Here is a 20,883-nt window from a genome sequence, read left to right on the forward strand (position 1 = left end):
GGTTGAAAAGAACCTTTAGATAGGCTTCACAAATACCTTAATGTGTCATTTAAGACGATATCAACGTCAATTTAACTATTATTAACAACAGTATAAATAACCAAAAAGGGGCCAGAAAAAGGCATTGAGCCTTTAGCACGTCGCTCAGCACCAAACAGCAAAGTGTATTTTAGGACTGAATGCAGAATAAAGATCAGAGACGTGTGTGTGTGCACTTCACCCCTGTTGTTGACTGGCAGCCTTTTGAAAGGACCTGGCAATGTTTTGACAGATGTCTGCTTTTCTCTTGTTGTTTCTCTGTGATGCTCTAAGCTGTCAGTGGGAAAAGGGAAATGTCATATGAGAGCCGGGGAGAACGAAAAACGGCACAGAGGAGAGCGTTGTGTTGGCATAATGTGAAATGTAAAATACCAAATCATTAGGAAATATTTTTGTTTTGACAATAATTATCATGATGATGACGGTGTATCCAGCTGGTTTGGGGATTTTAAAAGCGTGAGGTAGTGTGTGGATAGCAATACATTCCTTTTACCTACCACTTAAGAGGTAACTCATTGAAAAAATTTACTCATTTAATGGCAAAGAAACTTCCCTTCATCTCAACTTGTGTAACTTTCCTTTATTTGAGAATGTGAAAACAAAGTAATAAGGGCCCGATTGATATACACATGAGGTAGTGTTGTTGTCATGACAATATGAGTTCATAGCCATGGCACAGGAAATGTGAGAGGTTTTCAAAATAATGTAAGAGCAACACAAGTTACAAAGTGTAAAAAGGAGGATTTTAGAGCGCCAGAAGAAGAAGATCAGCTGACTTCCAAATGTTTCTTTTCCCCAAGTTCTCGTCCCATTCCAAAAGCTTCTTGGAGATTGTGTCTGTGAGACGGATGTGTACATGAGTTTCCAGTTAAATAAAAGTGTTATCTCTTCTTGGATGGTGCACTTGAGTCTATATTTGCTTGTCTCTACTCAGAGTCTTCAGTGCCAGACCTTGATCTCTCCAGCCCAGTCGCAGGTGGCCGCAGTGGCCGGCAGGACGGGATGCTGGGCCACGCGGAGGCAGGGCTGGCTGTGGGCAGGGAGAGTGTGCAGCATGCGAGCGTTGTGATAGTCGTAGAAGTGAGCGGAGCCGGTGGAGCTTCCCGAGGCGAGGATAGCGCCATCCAGAGAAAACTCACACTGCACGGCGTATCCCTCCACCTGGAAAATAAAAATATGATGTGTTAGTCGCAATGCATTAACCTTTCAGCAACAGCTGGATTCATGCAGGCATGTCTGCATAATGACTGGATCGGGATCCAGCTGATTACAGACTCAGGCAGCGTAAACGTTAAAAAAAAAGGGTTCATTCGCCGATTCAATAATCTGAGCAGCAGCACAAATCTGAGTTAGAAGTGAAAGAGCAGTGCTTGCCTCTGTCTCATTATTAACAACTGGATGCCCTTAAGCAAAGCACTTAATCTCCAACTGTGTCACTTGATTGGTTCTGACGCGACCGTGGTTAAACAGGTTCAGGTTCAGGTTACATCTGGTTGCAGGGAGAGTCACATAATAAAACACAGACAATACATAAAACATACAGAGTGCAAATAACTCTCGCTGCCGGTCGCTGCGTGCGCATGTGATCAGAAACTACAGCCTCAGCCTCAGTGACACTGAGCACCTAGCAGGACTCAGTGTGTGTAAGCATATGACTGTGGATCAGAGTGTTCCTGCAGAAATTGTTTGATCTTCACTGACTTTACTGAAATGTCAATGGTGGATGATTTGGCAAATTGTATTTTTATAATAGAGAACAAGACATTACAAAATACATTTCCAGAAAATGTCCTGACGTGTGTTTATATTTTAATAGTGCAACTGTAATAAAGTTAAATCAAATGTAACGTCAGGAGTCTGCTTGAAGGCACAGTAGCTGGGGATCGAACCCCCAACCTTCCCCGTTGAGAGACAACCGACTCTACTAACTGGGCCTCAGCCGCCCGCATGTACAATTGAGGAATCATGACATTCATATTAGGTTAAAGGGGCTATATGTAACTTTTTACATGTATAAATTGTTTTTTTATCGCCCATTAATAAGGGAACGGTTAACTGATGTGAAACAGTAGATGTTCACTGTCTATCTGTGTTGCCTGTATAACATTTTTCCCCGGGTCGTATTTTCCGCGGAAGCTCCAGGAAGTGACATTTTATGCACGTTCTCAACGTCCTCCTCACTCCGCTCCGCTTACAGAGATCAACAGTACAAACTCATCACACACTCCCGGTCTTCACCTCCACAGCCAGAGGCCGCCTTCCACACACTTCTATCCGCCCTAAGAGCTCTCAAAGGCGGACAAACTCATCACACACTCCTGCTCTCAGCCAGTGCCTGCAGAGACTGTCGTTTGTAGGATGGAGAATGAATACAGACACACAGACTCCTTCACAGACTTTCACATGTGTATGACCACCTACCTCCTCTGTAAACATTATGCCGCTAAATATCCAGTGTTTCGCGGCCGATGGTGATGCTCGTTTGTGCACGTACGAGCACGTATGACGAGCACGCGAGGGAGAGCGAGCATCAGGTTACTTGTGATCAATAGTCAATCTTAGGAAGAATAAAATACTTTCACTTTCCAGTAAAGGTTTCTCTCATTCAATCAGTTTGTAACACGTGTGCTCTGTTAGAAGTGGAAAAAAGGTTCAGGAATGAAACGTCCTTGTGTTTACTGGAACTTTCTGTTCTGTCATGTTGACTTGTTGACTTGTGGAGTGGAAGCGTTGCTGTGTTCAGCACCTCAGGGCCACCGAAAAAATGGAAATAAACAGGACCTGGAAACATGTTCAGTTTTCTGTATTGTCCACAATCAACAAACCGGTGGAGCAGTTGGAACATGATTCCTGCAATATTAGGCGGCCATATTGTTCTCTTTGCCTCCCTCGGTGGAAAATATTGTATCACACTCACAGTGTGTTTGTTTAGGAGGAGGTTGCTGCCTGGAGAGGAAACACTGCAGGCTATGGATCTGCTGTGCACATCCACTGGGTGTAGTGTACAAAGAGCCTTCCCCCCCTTTGTGTAGAGGTTTATTCTACTGCCTCTGCACAGATGTTTGTGCATGTGAAATGTTGCTCAAGCTGTTTGTGTGTGTACATTCTGTATTGATGAGGCATGTGTAACCCCCCTCCCCCCCCTGACACCACACACAAAGGCCACGGTCATCACTGACCTTGTGTCCTTCGTACCGCCGCCTCTTGTTCATTCTGTATGGCTGCTGCGAGGAGAACACTGCCATGTAGTCCCCGTTGGTCTGGGCAACAAAAGATTCCTCCAGTGGGTGGAGAGCGAGGCTCGGGCATGTGAACCGCTCCTGGTGGCCAAAAGAGAGGAAAAGAGGGGGAAATTAATTCATTACTTGACCTTTCCCTTCGGTTAGTAATACATGGTGTCAGCTGCATGTCAACTCCACCATTTCTTATTTTATGGCCACAGAGACATTTCGAATGTGTTATCATTATAATACTTTAAAATGAGCTTTTCAATAGTTTTCCATCTTTGCCTTCACTGTAATAGTATGAAGAATAACGAGACCCTTTAGAGTTCATGCAATGTACAACAAAAGCTCAATTTACAGCCATAAAAACGGACTACCTAGCGTTTTTTTTTCTGAGAGCAAGCATCTTCTTTCAATTGTTTTCAATGAGGAGAGAGCGTTCTTAGTAGCAGGCAGCAACCAGCATCTTTTTTTTCCAAGCGCTCCACATTTTTTTGTGCGGCCGCTCTGAGCACTCGAGTAGAAAATCGTTCAACTTTTCAGAAAGGCGCTGTTTGACGTCACTGGCGCTCTTTTCAAAATGTACGATATTCCCTTTAGTTTTGCCGGCCTACAGATCGTTTCTTGTACCCACATCCTCTTTGCTCGGGTCTAATCAGGAAACAAACGATCTAAAATTTTAAAAAGTAACAGAGCAGTTTCATACTCCAATCGGCCGTTGACAACAGGCCGTTGTCATAGAGACAGGATGGATGTGCAGTGCTAAAAAACCTGAAGGTAGCTTAAAACACCCAGCACCAGCTCAGCGTTTTCAAACACTATGTAACTGTCAGAATACTCCAGGTTCACATTCCCCTCATTACCGACTTGTTTCACAGCAGGGGGTTCACACTTATTCACATAAGTACCTTTGAATAGTAAAAATTCAAACAGCTTGTAGCATATTAAGCAGTCAGTTTCAACATGAAGCGCTGATGAGACGTTCTTTGACTCAGGAGCACCAACATGGGGTCGCCTTACATGGTAGATCTGGTTGGAGAGCCTGGCTGTGGTCTGGAAGTCCCAGGCGATGAGGGTGCGGTCCGCAGAGTCTCTGCTCACACAGTCAGAGCTTGTTATGAAGTCCACGCCCCCTCTGAGAAACAGGATGTCCAAGGTCTGCTGGATCCCTGCTTTGTACACGTTTACCACCTAGAAACACAAACACAACGAACAACTGTATAAACCTGCATCAAGCTCTTCTGAATTTTATATTTAATTACATGACAGAAGGATTTTCAGTCAGACAACGGAGAAGGAAGCGTCACTTAAAAATATCAAAACAAATCCAGACCATTCAGGACCGGAGTCTTAACTTAGGAGGACATACCGGCTGCTGCATTGTTGACAGAGAGGCCGGCACTTTAACATAGACACAGTAAGGTCAGTTTATGATTTAATTCAGTAGATGTCTTACAGATTGGACCTTTAACTTCAACCTGCCACATTAGCTTCTCTCGTTCTGCTTTGTCACTAGGACCAAACTTTTATCTCTGGCTCCGCATTTGAAAATAATAGAGCAATCTCTTGCATTCAGATCAACTGAATGAGCCTGTATGGAAAGACCTCAGACGAGCGGGTTAATGTTGTGCCAGTGGGTCTTGGCCTATTTTATCTAGTGGGGTAATTTCACCCAGGAGCAAGTTACATTCAGCCCAAGGCATGGACTGACAGGCAGCCAGGAACTCCAGCATTAAAAAGCTATCTGCTGAGGGTTTGGTCTACGCTCAATCTGAAACTCGTGGTGGCACCTTCTGGAAGAAGCGAACCCCTGCCGGCGTTTATTAAGGAAAAGTTACATTTGAGCCATTCAGATTTGGAGGAAGTCATATAAAACAGTTTATTAAGCTTTAGAACAATGTTAGGTTGCAGCTACAAGCGGGCAATTTAGAGAAAAACTAAATTTAAATGTTATTGTGGAAAACCTGCAGTGTTACCTGGATGCATGCAGCAGTATAAACCTTTCAGAGAAATATAGCATGGGGTTTCTGCACGGACAAATCCAGCCTACCTTGTTTGTCAAACTGTCAGTGTGTAGGGGTGGGGGGGGGGGCTGTTGATGTGGAGCATGTGTTTAACGCTTACCTGCCTTTAGATTTATAAAAACGTCAAACGGCGGAGTTAATAAAAACAATAAATCTACTCTGAGGAGGTTAATAACTTTGACCTTGCAGCAGCGGGAGTCCCAGGCTTTGACCACTGAACTGTAACCTCCGCACAGGAACACCTCCGGGTTGCTGGGATGCAGGACCACACACATCACCTTGAACTGGTTGTCAAGTTTTACCACCTGCTGTCCTACAGAGAAAGAGAGAGAGAGAGAGAGAGAGAGAGAGAGAGAGAGAGAGGAAAGAAAACAAGATCAACGCCTCCTTCTTTTGTCTTTTGGATTAAATGCTCTGGATGCTAAAAACTGAGATTTACAACATCTTGTTCTCATAATCCTGATACAACAAAATATTTTTTTTCCTCAGCAGTATGTTGTTTTTAATGCTTGCATATTTTTTTCATCAAGCCACCAACAGTAGAGTCACATGTAAAGTATGTGGGATTTTTTTTAAGTAGGGCAGAATCTATTCTGATAACCAGGAAAGACGACAAAGGAAATGGGAAAGTATTTGTGTGAGGATTTGATGCTTTCTTTTACAATTTAGCAAAGAACACTGAGTGTCCTTGGGGTTTTCACTTGTGAGACAGAATAAGACTTTTTGAGGAATTTGAGTTCGACTTTGTTTTGTTAAAAAATGTGTGCTTTTTCTGTCTTCTAACATTTTGCAGAACAAAAGGATGTCTTGATTAAAGGTGACGTTGATCTACACATCATTCATTATAATTTACAGTCTGAAGCTCTGGAATCAAGTGCGCAGGGATTTGAGACAAACATTAAAAAGGGCTTACCATGACAACTATTAAAGGAGCAGTATGTAACTCTGACACCTAGCGTTTAAAATAGGTACCGCAGTCCAAAATTTAAAACAATAGAGAGAGCCGTCTCCCCCCGCCCCCTCCTCACTAGAGTTGATGCACGTGCAGGTTGCCATGTCGGGGAGGCTGAAGCTTCAGTGTTTAGCCAGCTCTGCACTCATTCATTCATTCAGTAGATAATTTACATATTGGACCTTTAAAGTCTTTATATGCGATTTTTTGATCCAGCAGATGTCGCCCTTGAGCACCAGCATGAAACCAAAACAACTTGCGCTGCATTGTTGTGTTAGCATGCTAATGCTAGCGATCTTTATTATGCTCGTATCGTCACACTGCATGTAAATTTACCTGAAATGAGCGTGATCTAGAAACACAGTTAAGCAGTGAGTACAGTATGTTATTCTTCTTTTCTCTAGTCCCTCAATTAAACAACTTTTATACGTGAGGGGAGGAGTCAGCCGGCCGTCCTGGCGATGTAAACAAAGTGAAGATAGGACTCTGAAAACTCTGAAAACATCACAGACAGTGGGACTCGGGTGTTACACCCATTGTAGACAGTCATGACTCACAGAGTTATTTTCAGAGGATATACTTGATTTCTACATTTAAGTGTGAAAAATCACATATAAAGACTTTAAAGAAATACTAACAAAACATGTCAGTCAAACTATCACCAATTGTGAAAGTCAAATACAAAGATTTTGATGAGAAAAAAGGTGTATGAATATTTTTTGAGCAAGAGCAATTGTTTACCTACAATATGTTCCTAAGTGGGTAGGTATAGAGAATACAAAGTACTTCTTCTGTAATCTTCTGTATCTAAAACCATATCAAACTTTGAGAGGAAAGCCTTTCATGTGGAGTGAAACCACTGCTTGAATTCTTCATGTGAAGTGTACAGTGATGCTTCTGGGCTGCCTGTGTAGGTGGCTGCAGTGTTTTTGATCAGAGGAGGATGCTGCACACTCTCAGCTCGAAGGAATTCATTTCCAGCTCAACTCTGACCCCTGGCTGGTTTCTTTCCTCTCCATGGGTTCCGACCTTTTTCTCTGAAAGTCTCCAGTGCTGGCAGAGCAATCACCTGACCTTACTGTTGTTTACCTTTGGCCAGGAAGAAACACTCTGGCTCCTGCTACACACATCCGTAAGAACAAAACAATACACTCAGGATGAATGAGATGAAATGTCTGTGTGTACTATTTCTCTTCCAATGGTCTCTGGGGTGCAAATTCAGCTGAAACTACTTTTTGGTTTTTTTGAGGATGCATGTGCATTTGAGGCTGAAGTGGTTAGCGCTGTTGCCTCACAGCAAGGAGGTTCCTGGTTTGAATCCCTGTCAGACAGGAGCGTCTCTGTGTGGCGTTTGCAAACATTAGTTGTGATTGCATTGTGCTTAAAAAACAAGCTCACTGATCACAGTTACAGTAAATCTTGCTCTAACTTCCTTCCAAAGACAGAGTCCCCAGATCCATGTGTGGTCTTAGAGTCATGAATGACTGATGCTAAGAAAAAGGACCAGAAGCTTTCTGTGGTCAGGATGTTGTTTGCAACCATCACTTTCTGATCTCTCGCCGTCACTTTAAAGAAAGCTTTCTCACACATGACCACCAACAGTCTCTGAAATTAAACTTTGTATTTTCCCCATGCGTTCCTCCAGAACACATCAACAAATGAACTGTAGGTCTCTTCAGTTATTTTTCCTGACAGAGCTGATCAGAAATCTGTTTCGGTTGCACGGCTTCTTGTGTGGCAGGAAGCAGCGCGGCAGGGATATTTCTAAATCTGGGATAATTCCCAGACATGCTCCCAGACGCGTGAAACATGTGAGTCTTTGAAAAAGGGGGAGCTGATTTAAACATCACTCAAGACAAGAGGACGATATTTAAACTTTGAGGGGCCATTGTGATGCAGGGAAAGACAAAACAGAATACAAAAAAAACATTGTTTTGGCTCTAGGCAGTTTTTTTTCTAAATCAATTAAAAAATGTCATCCTTAAAAAGAAAACAAAAACACTGAGGGGCTTAAATATAATTAAGCCTGACGGGGTGCGACCAAAAATATTTGTTTCCAGAGATGACTACGAAGGCGGCTTCACGAGGAACAAAGCCAGACTAAGAGCCAGCAGCTCTGTCAAAGGCTATGTAAAGCAGAGAGCACCTCCAGGTTCAACGGTTGCTCATTAATTCACAAACAACAAAGACCCCCATCACAGAACAGAGTTAGACCCAAAACAAAAACGGCACTTCACAGCCTTTTAAGAAAGAGGAACGAGTCGATGCTATTAAAACTGCAGCAGGAGTGGACCTTCTCTTACACGTAATGGTGGACGAGCACACTCCTGAGTTCAACTTCAACGCATTGATCCAAAGTTTCTAACAGGCAATTTTTTTCCGGGGCTCACGCTTCCTGCTTAATTGGCTCACCCCCGTGGCGATACAGAGAAGATCTGTCATCGAGATTTTAAAACTCATGTTTGGCAAGACGATGAAAAAATCAACACTCTCCGCGCGACAAATAGGGGCTTCGTCATGTTTTAATTAGGCGGAGATTAATTAGCCTTCCTGAGAGGCGAGATAAAGGAAGACTCGCAGTGATCCGTCTCTCCTCCTTCCACCGTAGTTTTACTTTGTAGTCCTGAAAGAGCTGCGGATGACTACAGTGTGGGGGACATTATGGATGAGGTTTGAGCTGGGATGAAGTAGATATTCTTCCTCTTTATCAAATAAACAAAGCAGAGTGATATCACTGCAACACAAGCAACGGTTAGAGACATAGAACTTTGTTTTGCCCTCCAAATAATTTAGGAAATAGGCTTAGGAAGCCATATTTCTTAAAATTTGTTGATGTTTTAAAGATGTTCCACATACAAAAAAGTGCCTAGTCCTGATAAATGAGGAGGTGAGGGGACTGAGAATAACTTATTGAAGTTCTAAAACTTTCCATTTACTTTCTTGGACACTGAAAATGGAGATTAAAGACTCATCTGTAATTATCTGAGCCACAAACAAACTCAAAATCTAGCTGGAATAAAATACAAAGCAACCACCTCTTACATGACCAGACAATGGAACAGAGTACAAAGTAAGTTGACCTTGTTTTCTTTAATTTAGTCTGCTGCTGTTTGCAAAGCGTGCATACACACACCCACACAAACTAAGCTCCCACACAAAGTGAAATCTGGCTATACTTAGGAGGTGTTTATGCATTGTAATAGCACTTTTCCCCTGAAAAAAATCAAGGCTAGAGTCTTTTCAAGGTGCCAAATGTTCAATTAGAACTCTCCTGTTAAAAAGCCGGCGTGAGAGTACAAAGTCTGCACAAGTAGGCTACACTTATAAGTCCTGTTTTTCCATTTTACGGCTGCTGATGACACACAAGTGTTGCAAAAAACACTCCCCTGAATACTGCAGACATTCACTCTTTAAAAAGCATAACACTTGGAGGGGATGGGATTGAGGAACGGATCCCTCCAAAGGGAAAAAAAAAAAAAGAACTCAAGTATTCAGCAGCTCGCATTTCAAACTCTTCTAGGAACCCATCCCACCCTCTGTTGAATGCTTTTGAATTCAATCATCCCAGGAGCATATATAATTTATTCATCTATCACCGACTTGCTGCTGAGGAGGACCACCATCACATGTGCACGTTGAAAAGATAAAAAGTTTTACCGCAGAATAATCTGAGATATATATTAAGATAAGGGGTCTGATGTTTTTTTCCCCCATCATATAGCAGGCTAATCTTGTTGAAGTAGCCGGTTGCCGGTGTAAACTGAAGCTTCCAAAGTGGGTCAAAATGTGACGCTGCTTGCTGGTGGCACTACCATGTGTGCTCTGCTGCATGCACATTCCCCCCGGTGTGCAGGGCTTCAGGCTCCTGTGTTCGTATGTTTGTGTGTTCGCCTTGCTCAAGGGCACCTCAGCAATGCTCAGGAAGTGAACTGGCACCTCTCCAGCTACCAGACCAATTTCCAGATTAGGAAATGTGAGTTGAACCAGTGAGACTCTGGTTCCTAAACCAAGTCTCTACAGACTGAGCTGCTGCCGCCCCGACAAACTTCGTTACAAAACTAACTCAAATAAAAAAACTCACTGACTTATGAAGGGATGGCATGAAGTTTGTCTGCACACACTAATGAAAGCATGAATTTACCCTATAACATATGTCCAATAATCATTTCTACTGTAACTTAGTAAACCTAAAGTCAGAGGTGTTAGACCACTTAACCCTATCAGTGGCCACCCAAACCAACTTCATCAGTCAAGACTTCACATAATGGTATTCAAGGTCTATAATTGTATTCAAATATCAAATTGAATAACTAAAAAAGGAAGCCATTTTCTGCTGTTTGCAGACGCAGACTTTGGAGACAAATGTCACAAACAATTGATGTAATTTAGTCTTTGTAAGTATGTTATGTTTAGCTCCTGCATTTTTAAATGTTATTTTAACAGAGAGATGAATTCTGAATAGGGAAAAAAAATCATCTATCAAATGAATCTTTCTACAAATATACAGCTATATAATCTGGGATGTGAAGATATAGAATACAAATGCCCTTTTCTGTGCAACTGGTGCAACTGATATCTTTGTAAAAGTTGGACTGCATGTCTCAAACCACCGGTGTGACTCATTACTTTGCCCTTGACTACTGGCAACAACTCTGAATGGCTGAAGGTGTGACTGTGAGCGTGAATGTCTGTCTGACTCGAAAGTGTCAGCCTCGTGACCGGCTGGTTCACAATGTCAGCGAGGACTGACTTAAGTCCTCTGTAACCCTCTAAAGGATACGAGGGGGAAATAACGAATGGATGGATAGATTTGCACATAAAGCTCATTATTTATTAAAAAAAATATTTTCTGAAATAAGATGAAATTCATTTTTTACGATTACACTTTGCTGAAGCTGCTCACAAGGACAAAGTGAGGTGGAAGGGCAATGCCAAAGCCCGCTCCAGTACCAGCACTACAGTATCGTTGGTGCATTGTTTGGTTTTGTAGAGCAAAATCTCCTTTCTGTTAGTGCCTGAACGATCCAGACAGCAAACTCAAGATCTGCATACACACACTGGCATGAACTGACACATCAACCTGTGGCAGCCTGCAGGTATTCAGGCAGATATTCCTCTGCCAATCAGCCTTTCCAAGGACAGCAAGAAAAGGGCTGGACAACAGCTGCCACTTCACACTAATGCCCTCCAGATGAAATTAATTTATTCCACTCCCCAACTCCAGCTTCTCCGTGTGTTTTCCTTTTTCTCTGAATTTATTCTGCCTCTTTTCATTTCTTTCTCTCGCATTCTCCCTCTCCCTTTCTGCATTACGCCTCTTAACCTGCTCTCCCTCCCCGTGTCCTCCCTCCCTCCGCTATTGCTATTCAGCTGTGACAGCCTGCCTGTGGCCCGCTGGGAGTGGATATAAGATTGTACAAATTAAATTGGACACAGGAACAACAGTGAAGGTGGGCAAAGGAAATGGGCCCTCGCACATACAGCAATCTGAATGCATAGGCCTCCTCTATTATTCCATTTCTCTTTGAAAATACCAATTGGTGCAGTATTTGCTTAGGTTATGCTGTGGAGAAATACATTGTCCCACATACCCCCACTTTCCCCTTAAAGGGCCGGCACAGTCCTTTAAAGAGAGCTGGATTGAAGAGAGCAGACACACAGCTGCTTTACTTGTTAGAGTTAAGAGGCTCTGCATTAGTGTCAAGAGCATAACGATCACATTCATCCTGAGTACAGTCTGACGCAGCAAACACTCCGTTTCCCCATCGCTCTTAGCGGGTCTAATGTGAACATATATGCTGCATGAATGTTGGAAGCTTTTCAAAAATGTCATTATGATAATTACTGTATGGTATAAATCCTCTGAAAACACGGGAGCAATAATTTACAAATATGTGATGACGTCAGTCTTTTTTAAAATTATGAATGGGATAATGCAGCGTAGCCACTTTCCACTTCTTTAAAGGTCACACATTATGCAAAATGCACTTTACCATGTTGTCCTAACACTAATATGTGTCTCTAGCCTGTCTACAAATTGTGAGAAAAGTCCATCCTTTCTGTCTTTTGCCTGCTCCACTTTTCAGAAAATGTGTGCTCAAACAGGCCGTTTATAGATTTTCCCTTCATGACATCACAAAGGGCAGTAACCCCTCCCCCAGGTGGGTGACACTCCCACAGCTAGGTGTTTGTTCTGCCCTCTGAGTCTGCCTTCTCACCGTAAACAATAGGACATGGAGCGAGAAAGCCTGAGCCATCCAAGCTCTTCCAGAAGAGGGGGCTTGGTCAGACACAGCTCATTTACATATTTAAAGCTACAGACACAGAAACAGCCTGTTCTGAGCAGGGCTGAAATAGAGGGGTTTATAGGCATGATCAAATACAGGATCAGAGTGGATTTATAACAAGAAACTTCACAGACATGTTTTGGGGAGCTCTGAGACTTTTTTAAACTGGTTGAAAAGGAGGATAATATGTGACCTTTAAAATGATTGGTCGTTGATCTTACCTGTAAGATGTCAAATTTCACCACAATTGTGCAGAGACTTGGCTAGAATTTCCAACTCCCATATTAATTTTCAGCTAAATTACATTTTTGTAGCCTTGTGCAGCCAAAGCCGTGCACGCTCCACATCTGCAGATCCCTTATTCTCAGAAAGAGATCAATTCAATCTTCAAATAATAATAATAATAATAATAATAGTGTTATGAAAATAAATAATACAAATAATAATAATAAAACAATGACAGTGTTGCCTGATTTGTGTGTGAGTGGATCTTTGGATTTCTGGCATTACTTCAGAGAGGGAAGTTCCCACTTGGACATCCTATACGAGTGGAGAGCGAGCTGCTAAAGGCTACCAAAGTAAAAGACCAAAGTATAAACATTTGTTTGTTTACGGTTGTAGTTTGTGGCGTTTCCGGTGTAAGGTCATGGTGGCTGCTCCTGTGGTGATGTATCCATTATTGATCCTCGTCCTGGAGCTGCCTGTGTGTATAATGGGCAGGCCAAGCTATTATCCGTAGGCTTTATTGGCAGTATTGACAGACGTGCTGAGAGGGGAAGTGCAAACGGCAGCAAGTCATCACAGCAATGCGTTGACCCTGGAGATGTTGTTGCCACAGGGGCTTCTAAACAATGTATATTGTACGTTGGCTTTTTCTATTGAGCCTTTTCCTCTAAATATTTTTCTGCACATAGGAGCACTGAAAATAAATTACGTCTCAGTGTGGCAGAAGGGGCCGAATAATTCAATAAAGAATGTAAGATTTTTCTTGGTTACTTTCTAATATGTTAACGTGAAGCAGAAATCTGAGTTTTCATTCAACATTCCTTGGAGCTCTGCAGAAATTCACTGACTGTTTCAGGACTTCTCCAAACGAGCCTGTTGCATCCTGTTCTCACGACTTGTTCTCGTCTCTTCTGCAGAGTTTATAACATTTACGCTTGGCCAGAGAGAAAAGGCATTTCCAAAGCAAACCAAATTATTGATCTCTTGCTAATGTCACCCTGAAAACGGTTTGTGTGGTCAAACAAAAAGAGCCAGCTAACACAATAATCCGGCAGATTTGGCTTGAAGTTAATTTTGCTGGAGATGGACAAAGCCTCCATGAAACTTAATCTTTAGGATTTACCTCCTACATGAATGTCTTCTATTTGTTAAATGTCACTGCAAGGTTGAAAAAACTAACTATAGCTACATATTTAGATTTTTTATTTTTTGGCCTTTTTTGTGCCTTTATTGGAGAGATAGGACAGAGTCGGAACACAGGGAGGGAGAGAGAGAGAGAGAGAGAGTGGGGAATGACATGTGACAAAGGAGCCACAGGTCGGATTTGAACCCAGACGACCCGCTTGGAGGACGATAGCCTCCGTAGATGGAGTGTGCGCACTAACCACTGTTCCACCAGCGCCCCTGAATGTACATATTTAATGTTTTAAGAGAAAAAAAACTGAAAAACTGAAAAGAGTTTTTCATTATTTATCTTATGTGAACTGCTTGAATGATTAGCATGGCACATTATGATGGACTAATGGACAGCTTTTCTCATAAGTTGTTGGAAACGGAGCAACTTTGTGAGCTGACAGAGATAAAACGTAATATCCAAAAGTGACCCCAGTGGATTCTGAGGCACTACAGACTTTAAAGAAATACTGGCTGTTTCATTTAAGTTTTTGGAAATGGATGCAGCATTTTTCTTGGCTGCAATTGGATGAGTCTTTGAAATAAGATAGTTGACCATTAGTAGTGTATCTTCTTTTGAAATGTAGATTTAGAGGGTCATCCCTAAAATAGGACACGGCGGTAGGGAAGCTGTGCCGTTTATACGATAGGTTTATAACTGGATTTGGGGGCCAGGGCAACTTAAAGAGACTCCATAAAGAGATTACTGTAGATGTAAAAAAAACAAAAAAAAACAGAATTTTCAAGAAATCACATTGTCAAGAACTCTTGATGCCTGGCTATCAATGTGTTCATAAAGATGTTTAACCGCACTTCAAATGGACTTTTAATGAAGTGTTTGTAATGCAGTTTGACTTCACCTTTCTCAGTATTTTGGAAATAACAAGTGTCTTTGTTGTACTGTTGTTTTTTTTCATGTGACGCTGTGTTTATCAGACCCCAAAAAGAGAGAAGTGTTGCAGCTCACCCGTCTCCACGTCTGTGATCACAGCCGTGTTGTCAAACGAGCCAGTGAGGAGGTGTCGCCCGCAGGGGGTCCAACAGGCATCTCGCACAGCCCCAGAATGGCAGCTGTACACCCTCAGGCATCGCCCGCTCTCTGCTGCATCCCACACCTGCCAGACATGAGCACACATCCAATCAAGCACAAGTCACAAATACACCTAGACTGCAGCGAGAAAGTCTTTTTTTTTTTAACAGGCTGTGCACGAGCTAAAACACTTCTAGAACCAACCTTTCAAAGAGTTACTGCATCCTTTTGAAAGCTGAGAAAGATGATACCTAACTCATGTAAATGTAATTGTGCTCAAACAAAATAGATTACTTAGCAAATAGCTGCTGGAGAAATTGGCATAATGTGTTTATACATCAGGCCTATTTGCTGGATTTAAACACAACAACAAGCTTTATAATGAATTAATCAACCTAATTACCTTTCAGCGTGACTATAAATCAATCCCCCTGGCTCGGATTGGCTCTAATGGTTTTGTATTGTGAAAGGTTTCACTGATTATAGACACAGAGAAGCACCTAGCTGCCTCCTGTTCTGTTGTGACTGCCATGACAACGGTATCTTAAAATCGCTTTAAAGTGTGAAACCAGGGTGCATATAAATTGCAAAATAAAGGCCAGAAAAGTGAGACAGTGATTTTTAAATGAGACGTTAAACCATTAGTGTGATCTACTGTTGGATTGTGTTTTGTCTTAAGTGACTGGTCTGTTTGGTTTTTTTGCACTATGCTACAAAAAGATGGCTTGGAAAACAGGCTGGTCAATAATGTGACATTCATTAGATTTCCTGTAGAAATAGAATATTATTTGCGCCCCGAAACTGCAAAAGTCAAAGTCTCCCAGAAGCCCAGCCTGAAATCCAGTAGGTGGTCTGGGTTCTGGTCTCCACTGAGGTAAGGCACATTACACTAATGATGACGGGGTTTTTTTTTTTTTTCTTCCACTTTGCTCCTCCAGCATTGCTTTGGCCAGAGAGGAACTTTGAAGATCTGTGGGGTGCTGCTGCAGCTCCCTCTATGCTTCCGTCTATTTCATTATTAAACAGGACTCCTACAGTACATGCAGCGTGAGAAACACATAGAGAAGTTCTGTACCAGCAGCTCCCGCAGGAGGAGATAGACAGAGAGGGGAATAAAAAGGGATGGACGAGTGGGAGAGCGACGTATCAATACGGCAGGCGTCGGATTAACAAACAGAATTCCAGAGATGCCTTCAGGCTTGGAAAGACAGTGACAGAGAAAAGAGGAGACGGAGAGCAACATGTTTAATTGATAAAAACGAAATATTGAAGTGAAGCTTCTATTAAGAATATATCTATGTATTGCGCCACATACCTTTAATCTGAGGTTTAGAGAAACACTGCCATCTGAAGGGAACATGAGATCTGTGTAACAACATGTGATGATCACATCTATAGACACAAAAGCGTCTAAATATTCAAGTCAACATATTTCATGCATAACAAGTCTCACAAAGTGGCACGCTGCCTCAGCCTCGTCTCCGATGAATAACAGCGTTAATGATATTCACCATAACAACTCACACACACAATTGCAATAATCCGGCACAATGAGAGACCTGCGCATGGGTGGAAATGAGTGCTTGTTTATTTGCATCCCCCTTCAATTTCACCGGCCACTTAACAGACACGAAGAGCGGATCCTCGCCCGTGACTCATTGGGGTAATCTGCTTCCTAAATGACTCTAGGTAATTAAAAGTAAATTGGCATTCGTGTTATCAACTTAAAACTGCTGCCTTACACCTGCCGTAGCCATGGCGACAACAGCTGCAAACAGGCCGGAATAATAATAGTCTTGCAGGACGAGTACCTCTGAGGAACTGCCAGACAGGATGGAGGAAGAGGAGGCGGAAAAGCCTGAAGGGTGTTGGTGAGGAAACACGAGAGGAGAGTGGTTTGACTTGATAGAGTGTGTCGCCTGTCTGTCTTAACACGGAGAAGAAAACGCTGAGGCTAAGGTGGAAAAGTGCTGCAGAAATAATTGATATGCTGGTATATAATATGTCAATAAGTTAGTTATTATATATGACATGCTGCTGTAAAATAAATACAGGCTTTTCACTCAAAAGGACATCCTGTAGTGTATTATTATACCTTTATATAAAGGAAAAGCAAGACGGTGAGTGATGACTCATTCCTATCATTGATACAGATATACTTTTTTCTGCTTGTCTCACACATAGACTGTAAATACTAATGGACGATGCCTGAGTGATGTCACCCATCTGTTCCTGCAGGGGGCTCCGGAGGCTCCGGAGGCTCATCAGCTGGAGCCGCCATGCTAGAAATGCTGTCTCAGCCTAACTTTCAGTCAACCTAACGACAGGCTGAGAGCTGGAGCTGAGACGGGTTTTAAGCCTCCTGACAAACTGTTACATCCAGCCACCTGTCAATCATGTCAGCTACGCACCTAACTACGGATAATTGTTCATAAAATCAAAACGGCGCCATTTAAAAAAGAATCACCTCCCATACAGTGTTTGCCAGTGATGACATTAACTAATTTTTTTAACCAGAATCCCACTGTGACGTCACAAAGAGAGCAAATTTGAAACGGAGCATTTTTCTCTGTGTTGTAAGACTTATGCAGACCACAAACAAAAGACTGGGTGGGTTTATTTTTACACTTTGTGGGTCGGTAGATAGGTAGAGATAATATGTTCCCTTCAAGGCACTGAGAAGATGCATGAAAGTTGTTTTTTTGCAGCAAAGAAAAAACAACACTTCCTCAATAAGAATGAACTTTAAGGTGGGAAAAAAGACCTGTTGAAATACTAGAGCTTGAAGAAGCTAAATGTGTCACATGCAAAGATAAGTGTGAGTATTTCTCCTGATTCTTTAAGTCTATTGGTTACACAGTCTGAGATAAAGAAGGTGAGAAATTAAAAAAACAACACCAACAACCAAGTCTTCTCCTCCCCTGCTCCGCACCATCTGCTCCTTACCACCGTTTCCAGGTGCCAAAGGAGCCGGCTGCCATATTTTTGCATTGTATAGTTATGCAGATGATCTCATGCGTTTTTAAATAATTAATTATGCAGTCCTCTAAGGGTATTGGTTGGGGTATGTGGTTTCGCACTGGGATATAAATATTTAGTCAGCGGCAGACACCTGCATGACTTGACCTTTACCGCAGAAATATGAGGGATTGTTTTCCCGGTGTGAAATATAGAAAAGCAAAGGGGGAAGGGGATATCAGGAAGACAGAGAGAAATTGAGCAAGACAGAGAGAGAGATACAATGTCCCATGGGTCCTGACATACATTCAACTGACAGTGACAGATATGATTCCAAAAGAAAGTGGTTTGTGGTACATTTATAAAGTGAGGCGGCGAGGCGGATTTTATCTCACTGCCTGTAACGCCGTGCCAATTACACTGAATGTCAGGTAAGCGATTATCCCCTCAGACCTCCCCAAAGCACTTGGCACCTGCCTGGAAACTATACTGATAAATGGATTTCCCTGTTCCAGACCGCCGCGTATATAGAGCGGAGTCAACTATAGAAAGGAAGACGAATCTTTCATGCAGAAAAAATATCAGAATTATGACTTAAAAGTCAGATCACATCACGTCAGTTTAAATTGATTGAGAACGGTACTTTATGGAAGCGTGCGCAACAAAAGCACTGGATCACCTCTTTGTGAATATATTGCTTCCAATGTCCATTCATTTCTGAGGCTATTATTACCTTATAAGTCTTGTCCATGGAGGCAGAAAGCAGCAGATGACTGATATGGGGCACGGGACACCACTGAACTGTGTTGACTGGGCCTTGGTGGCCTCCCAGGCTCATCAGAAGCCTCCTTGGTATCCCCGCTGCACCCGGCTTGTGAGGAAGATAAGGCTTTACTCTAGCCGACACGTCTGAAAGAATTTGGCTTTCCCTGGTCTGATTCCCTTGGACTTGATCTGCTTGGGACTCTGGGTTAGCTGCCTCTACTGAAGTGGCAAGTCTCTGTCTCTTGGGGATGTACGGTCTGACACCAGGGGTGTGTGTTTGATGTCTTTTTGCTGGCTTGAAACCAACACTAAGGATTTGGGGCATGTGAGGAACAGTCTGCAGTGATGACATCTTCCCCTGATTCACAGGAAAACTCAGAAGAGCTGCGGTGTCTTGAGGATGTTTTTCTTGCACGTCTCTCTCGTCAATGCAGTGTTTTCTGTCCGAGTCAAAACAGCTCTTTGGCTGTATTGAAGAGCTTCTCTCTGAGGCATCTCCATGATATACCAACAGTGAACTGCCAGGCGCAGGTGTGAAGCTGTGAGGGTTGGGTGTCACCTCAGAGGAATTACACACACTGCCTCGCTCATTTTGTTCTAGCGATCCTGTTTGGAAAGAATCTGTTGCTCCCTCTTCTGTCTGTTCAGGAGAATCATCCTCTGATTCTGAATCCTCATAGGCCACTAATGAAGACATCTTCACATGATGGGGGCTCTGTTTGAAAATAAAGGGGAAAAGGAGAGACGGTTAGTATAGTTTATCAATCAGAGGTACAATGGTGGCATCTAGTGGTTGCTTGGATTTCTGCACCTAAAAGTTATTACAAACTAGTACTTTTAAGAACGTTTTGTGACAAGAAACATTACACATAACACTCCGTCCTACACTCTCCCTGTCAGATGCTGAGAAACTCGTCCACGCCTTTGTCTCCTCCAGGCTGGACTACTGCAACGCACTCCTCATCGGGATCCCTAGCAAGAGCCTCCAGAAGCTCCAGAACAGCGCTGCTAGGGTCCTGATGAGGGTGCGTAAATATGAACACATCACACCCATCCTTCAGACACTACACTGGCTCCCTATTTCATTCAGGATTCAATACAAAGTCACCCTTCTCACCTACCAGTGCACCCATGGAAATGCCCCACTCTATCTCAAAGAACTCCTCACCCCACAATCCTCCACACGAAGCCTCCGCTCTGGAGACACCAACCTCCTCCACCACCCCACCCCACCCCCCAGGACTAAACTCCACACCATGGGTGACCTGCTCCTCTGCTCCACAGTCTGTGGAAAGCTTCCCCCAAGCAGCCGAGGGCTCCACAGTCTGCTGACGCTTTTAAAAGGGCCCTAAAAACCTTTTTAACAAAGCCTTCTGCTTGTGCTTTTAGTTTCATTAGTTGCTTAGTTGATTAAATTTGTTTTTATTTATATTTTATTTTCTTTCCTGTAGCACTTTGAGATTTCTTTTTGCAAAAATGTAAAGTGCGTTACAAATTAAATGTATTATTATTATTATTATCATTATTATTATTATTATTATTATTGTTAAGAACAGCAACAACTACATTAACCTTGCAGTTTAACCAATAAAGTTGAGTTTATTCATTGTAACTAGTGGTAACAAATGTTAAAGCAACATCCATGCACCAGCAGAGAAACACAGTCTCCAGCTCTGCAGACACGTTACCAAAACGGGTCGATACAAGGGAAACATCGCGAGATTTTGGTCAAGTACGTGAATGTATTGCCATAGTAACTACTGCCAAAACTATACACACAAAAAAACGAGTGTACAGCTAACGCGTTCAGACAGAGCATTTTAATAAACATCTTTATATTACTTTATATATTATCAGGTTTTACACTTTACTTAGTTAAAAGACTGCCTGTTGACTAAACACCGGATACAACTTACCTGACACCAGTTAGCCTATAGCAAATAAGGCTAACGTTGGTCGTTTGCGCTCATCCTTAATGCCTCTATGTAGCCTAAGAATGAAGTTAAACGACAGTCGGTGAATATACCTTTCACTATTGTTCCTGAAATGTTCTCAAACTTTTATTATCCGACTTCTGAGCGAGTAAAACAGTCACAACATCACCAAGGTCCAGAATCCCGCACACAACTGGAGTTAATGAGCGCCTTCAGAATAAAAGCAATGTTTCGATTAGTCTACGCACGCCAGACGCAGCCTCAGTGTAAAA

General features: G+C 42.5%; 1 protein-coding gene across 1 annotated transcript; it reads right to left on the bottom strand.

Moving 5' to 3' along the window:
• Nucleotides 1-558: 558 nt before the first annotated feature.
• On the bottom strand, nt 559-20,823 carry wdr25 (WD repeat domain 25). The gene is made up of 7 exons (XM_061062423.1): nt 20,594-20,823; nt 18,646-19,392; nt 14,892-15,039; nt 5,470-5,600; nt 4,284-4,454; nt 3,219-3,359; nt 559-1,200 (listed from the first exon to the last, which is right to left on the bottom strand). The coding sequence occupies exons 2-7, from the start codon at nt 19,372-19,374 to the stop codon at nt 979-981; spliced, it is 1,542 nt and encodes a 513-aa protein (XP_060918406.1). The 5' UTR covers nt 19,375-19,392; nt 20,594-20,823; the 3' UTR covers nt 559-978.
• Nucleotides 20,824-20,883: the final 60 nt, after the last annotated feature.

Source organism: Labrus mixtus, chromosome 18 (genome assembly GCF_963584025.1).
Source record: "Labrus mixtus chromosome 18, fLabMix1.1, whole genome shotgun sequence".
NCBI classification, from domain to species: domain Eukaryota; kingdom Metazoa; phylum Chordata; class Actinopteri; order Labriformes; family Labridae; genus Labrus; species Labrus mixtus.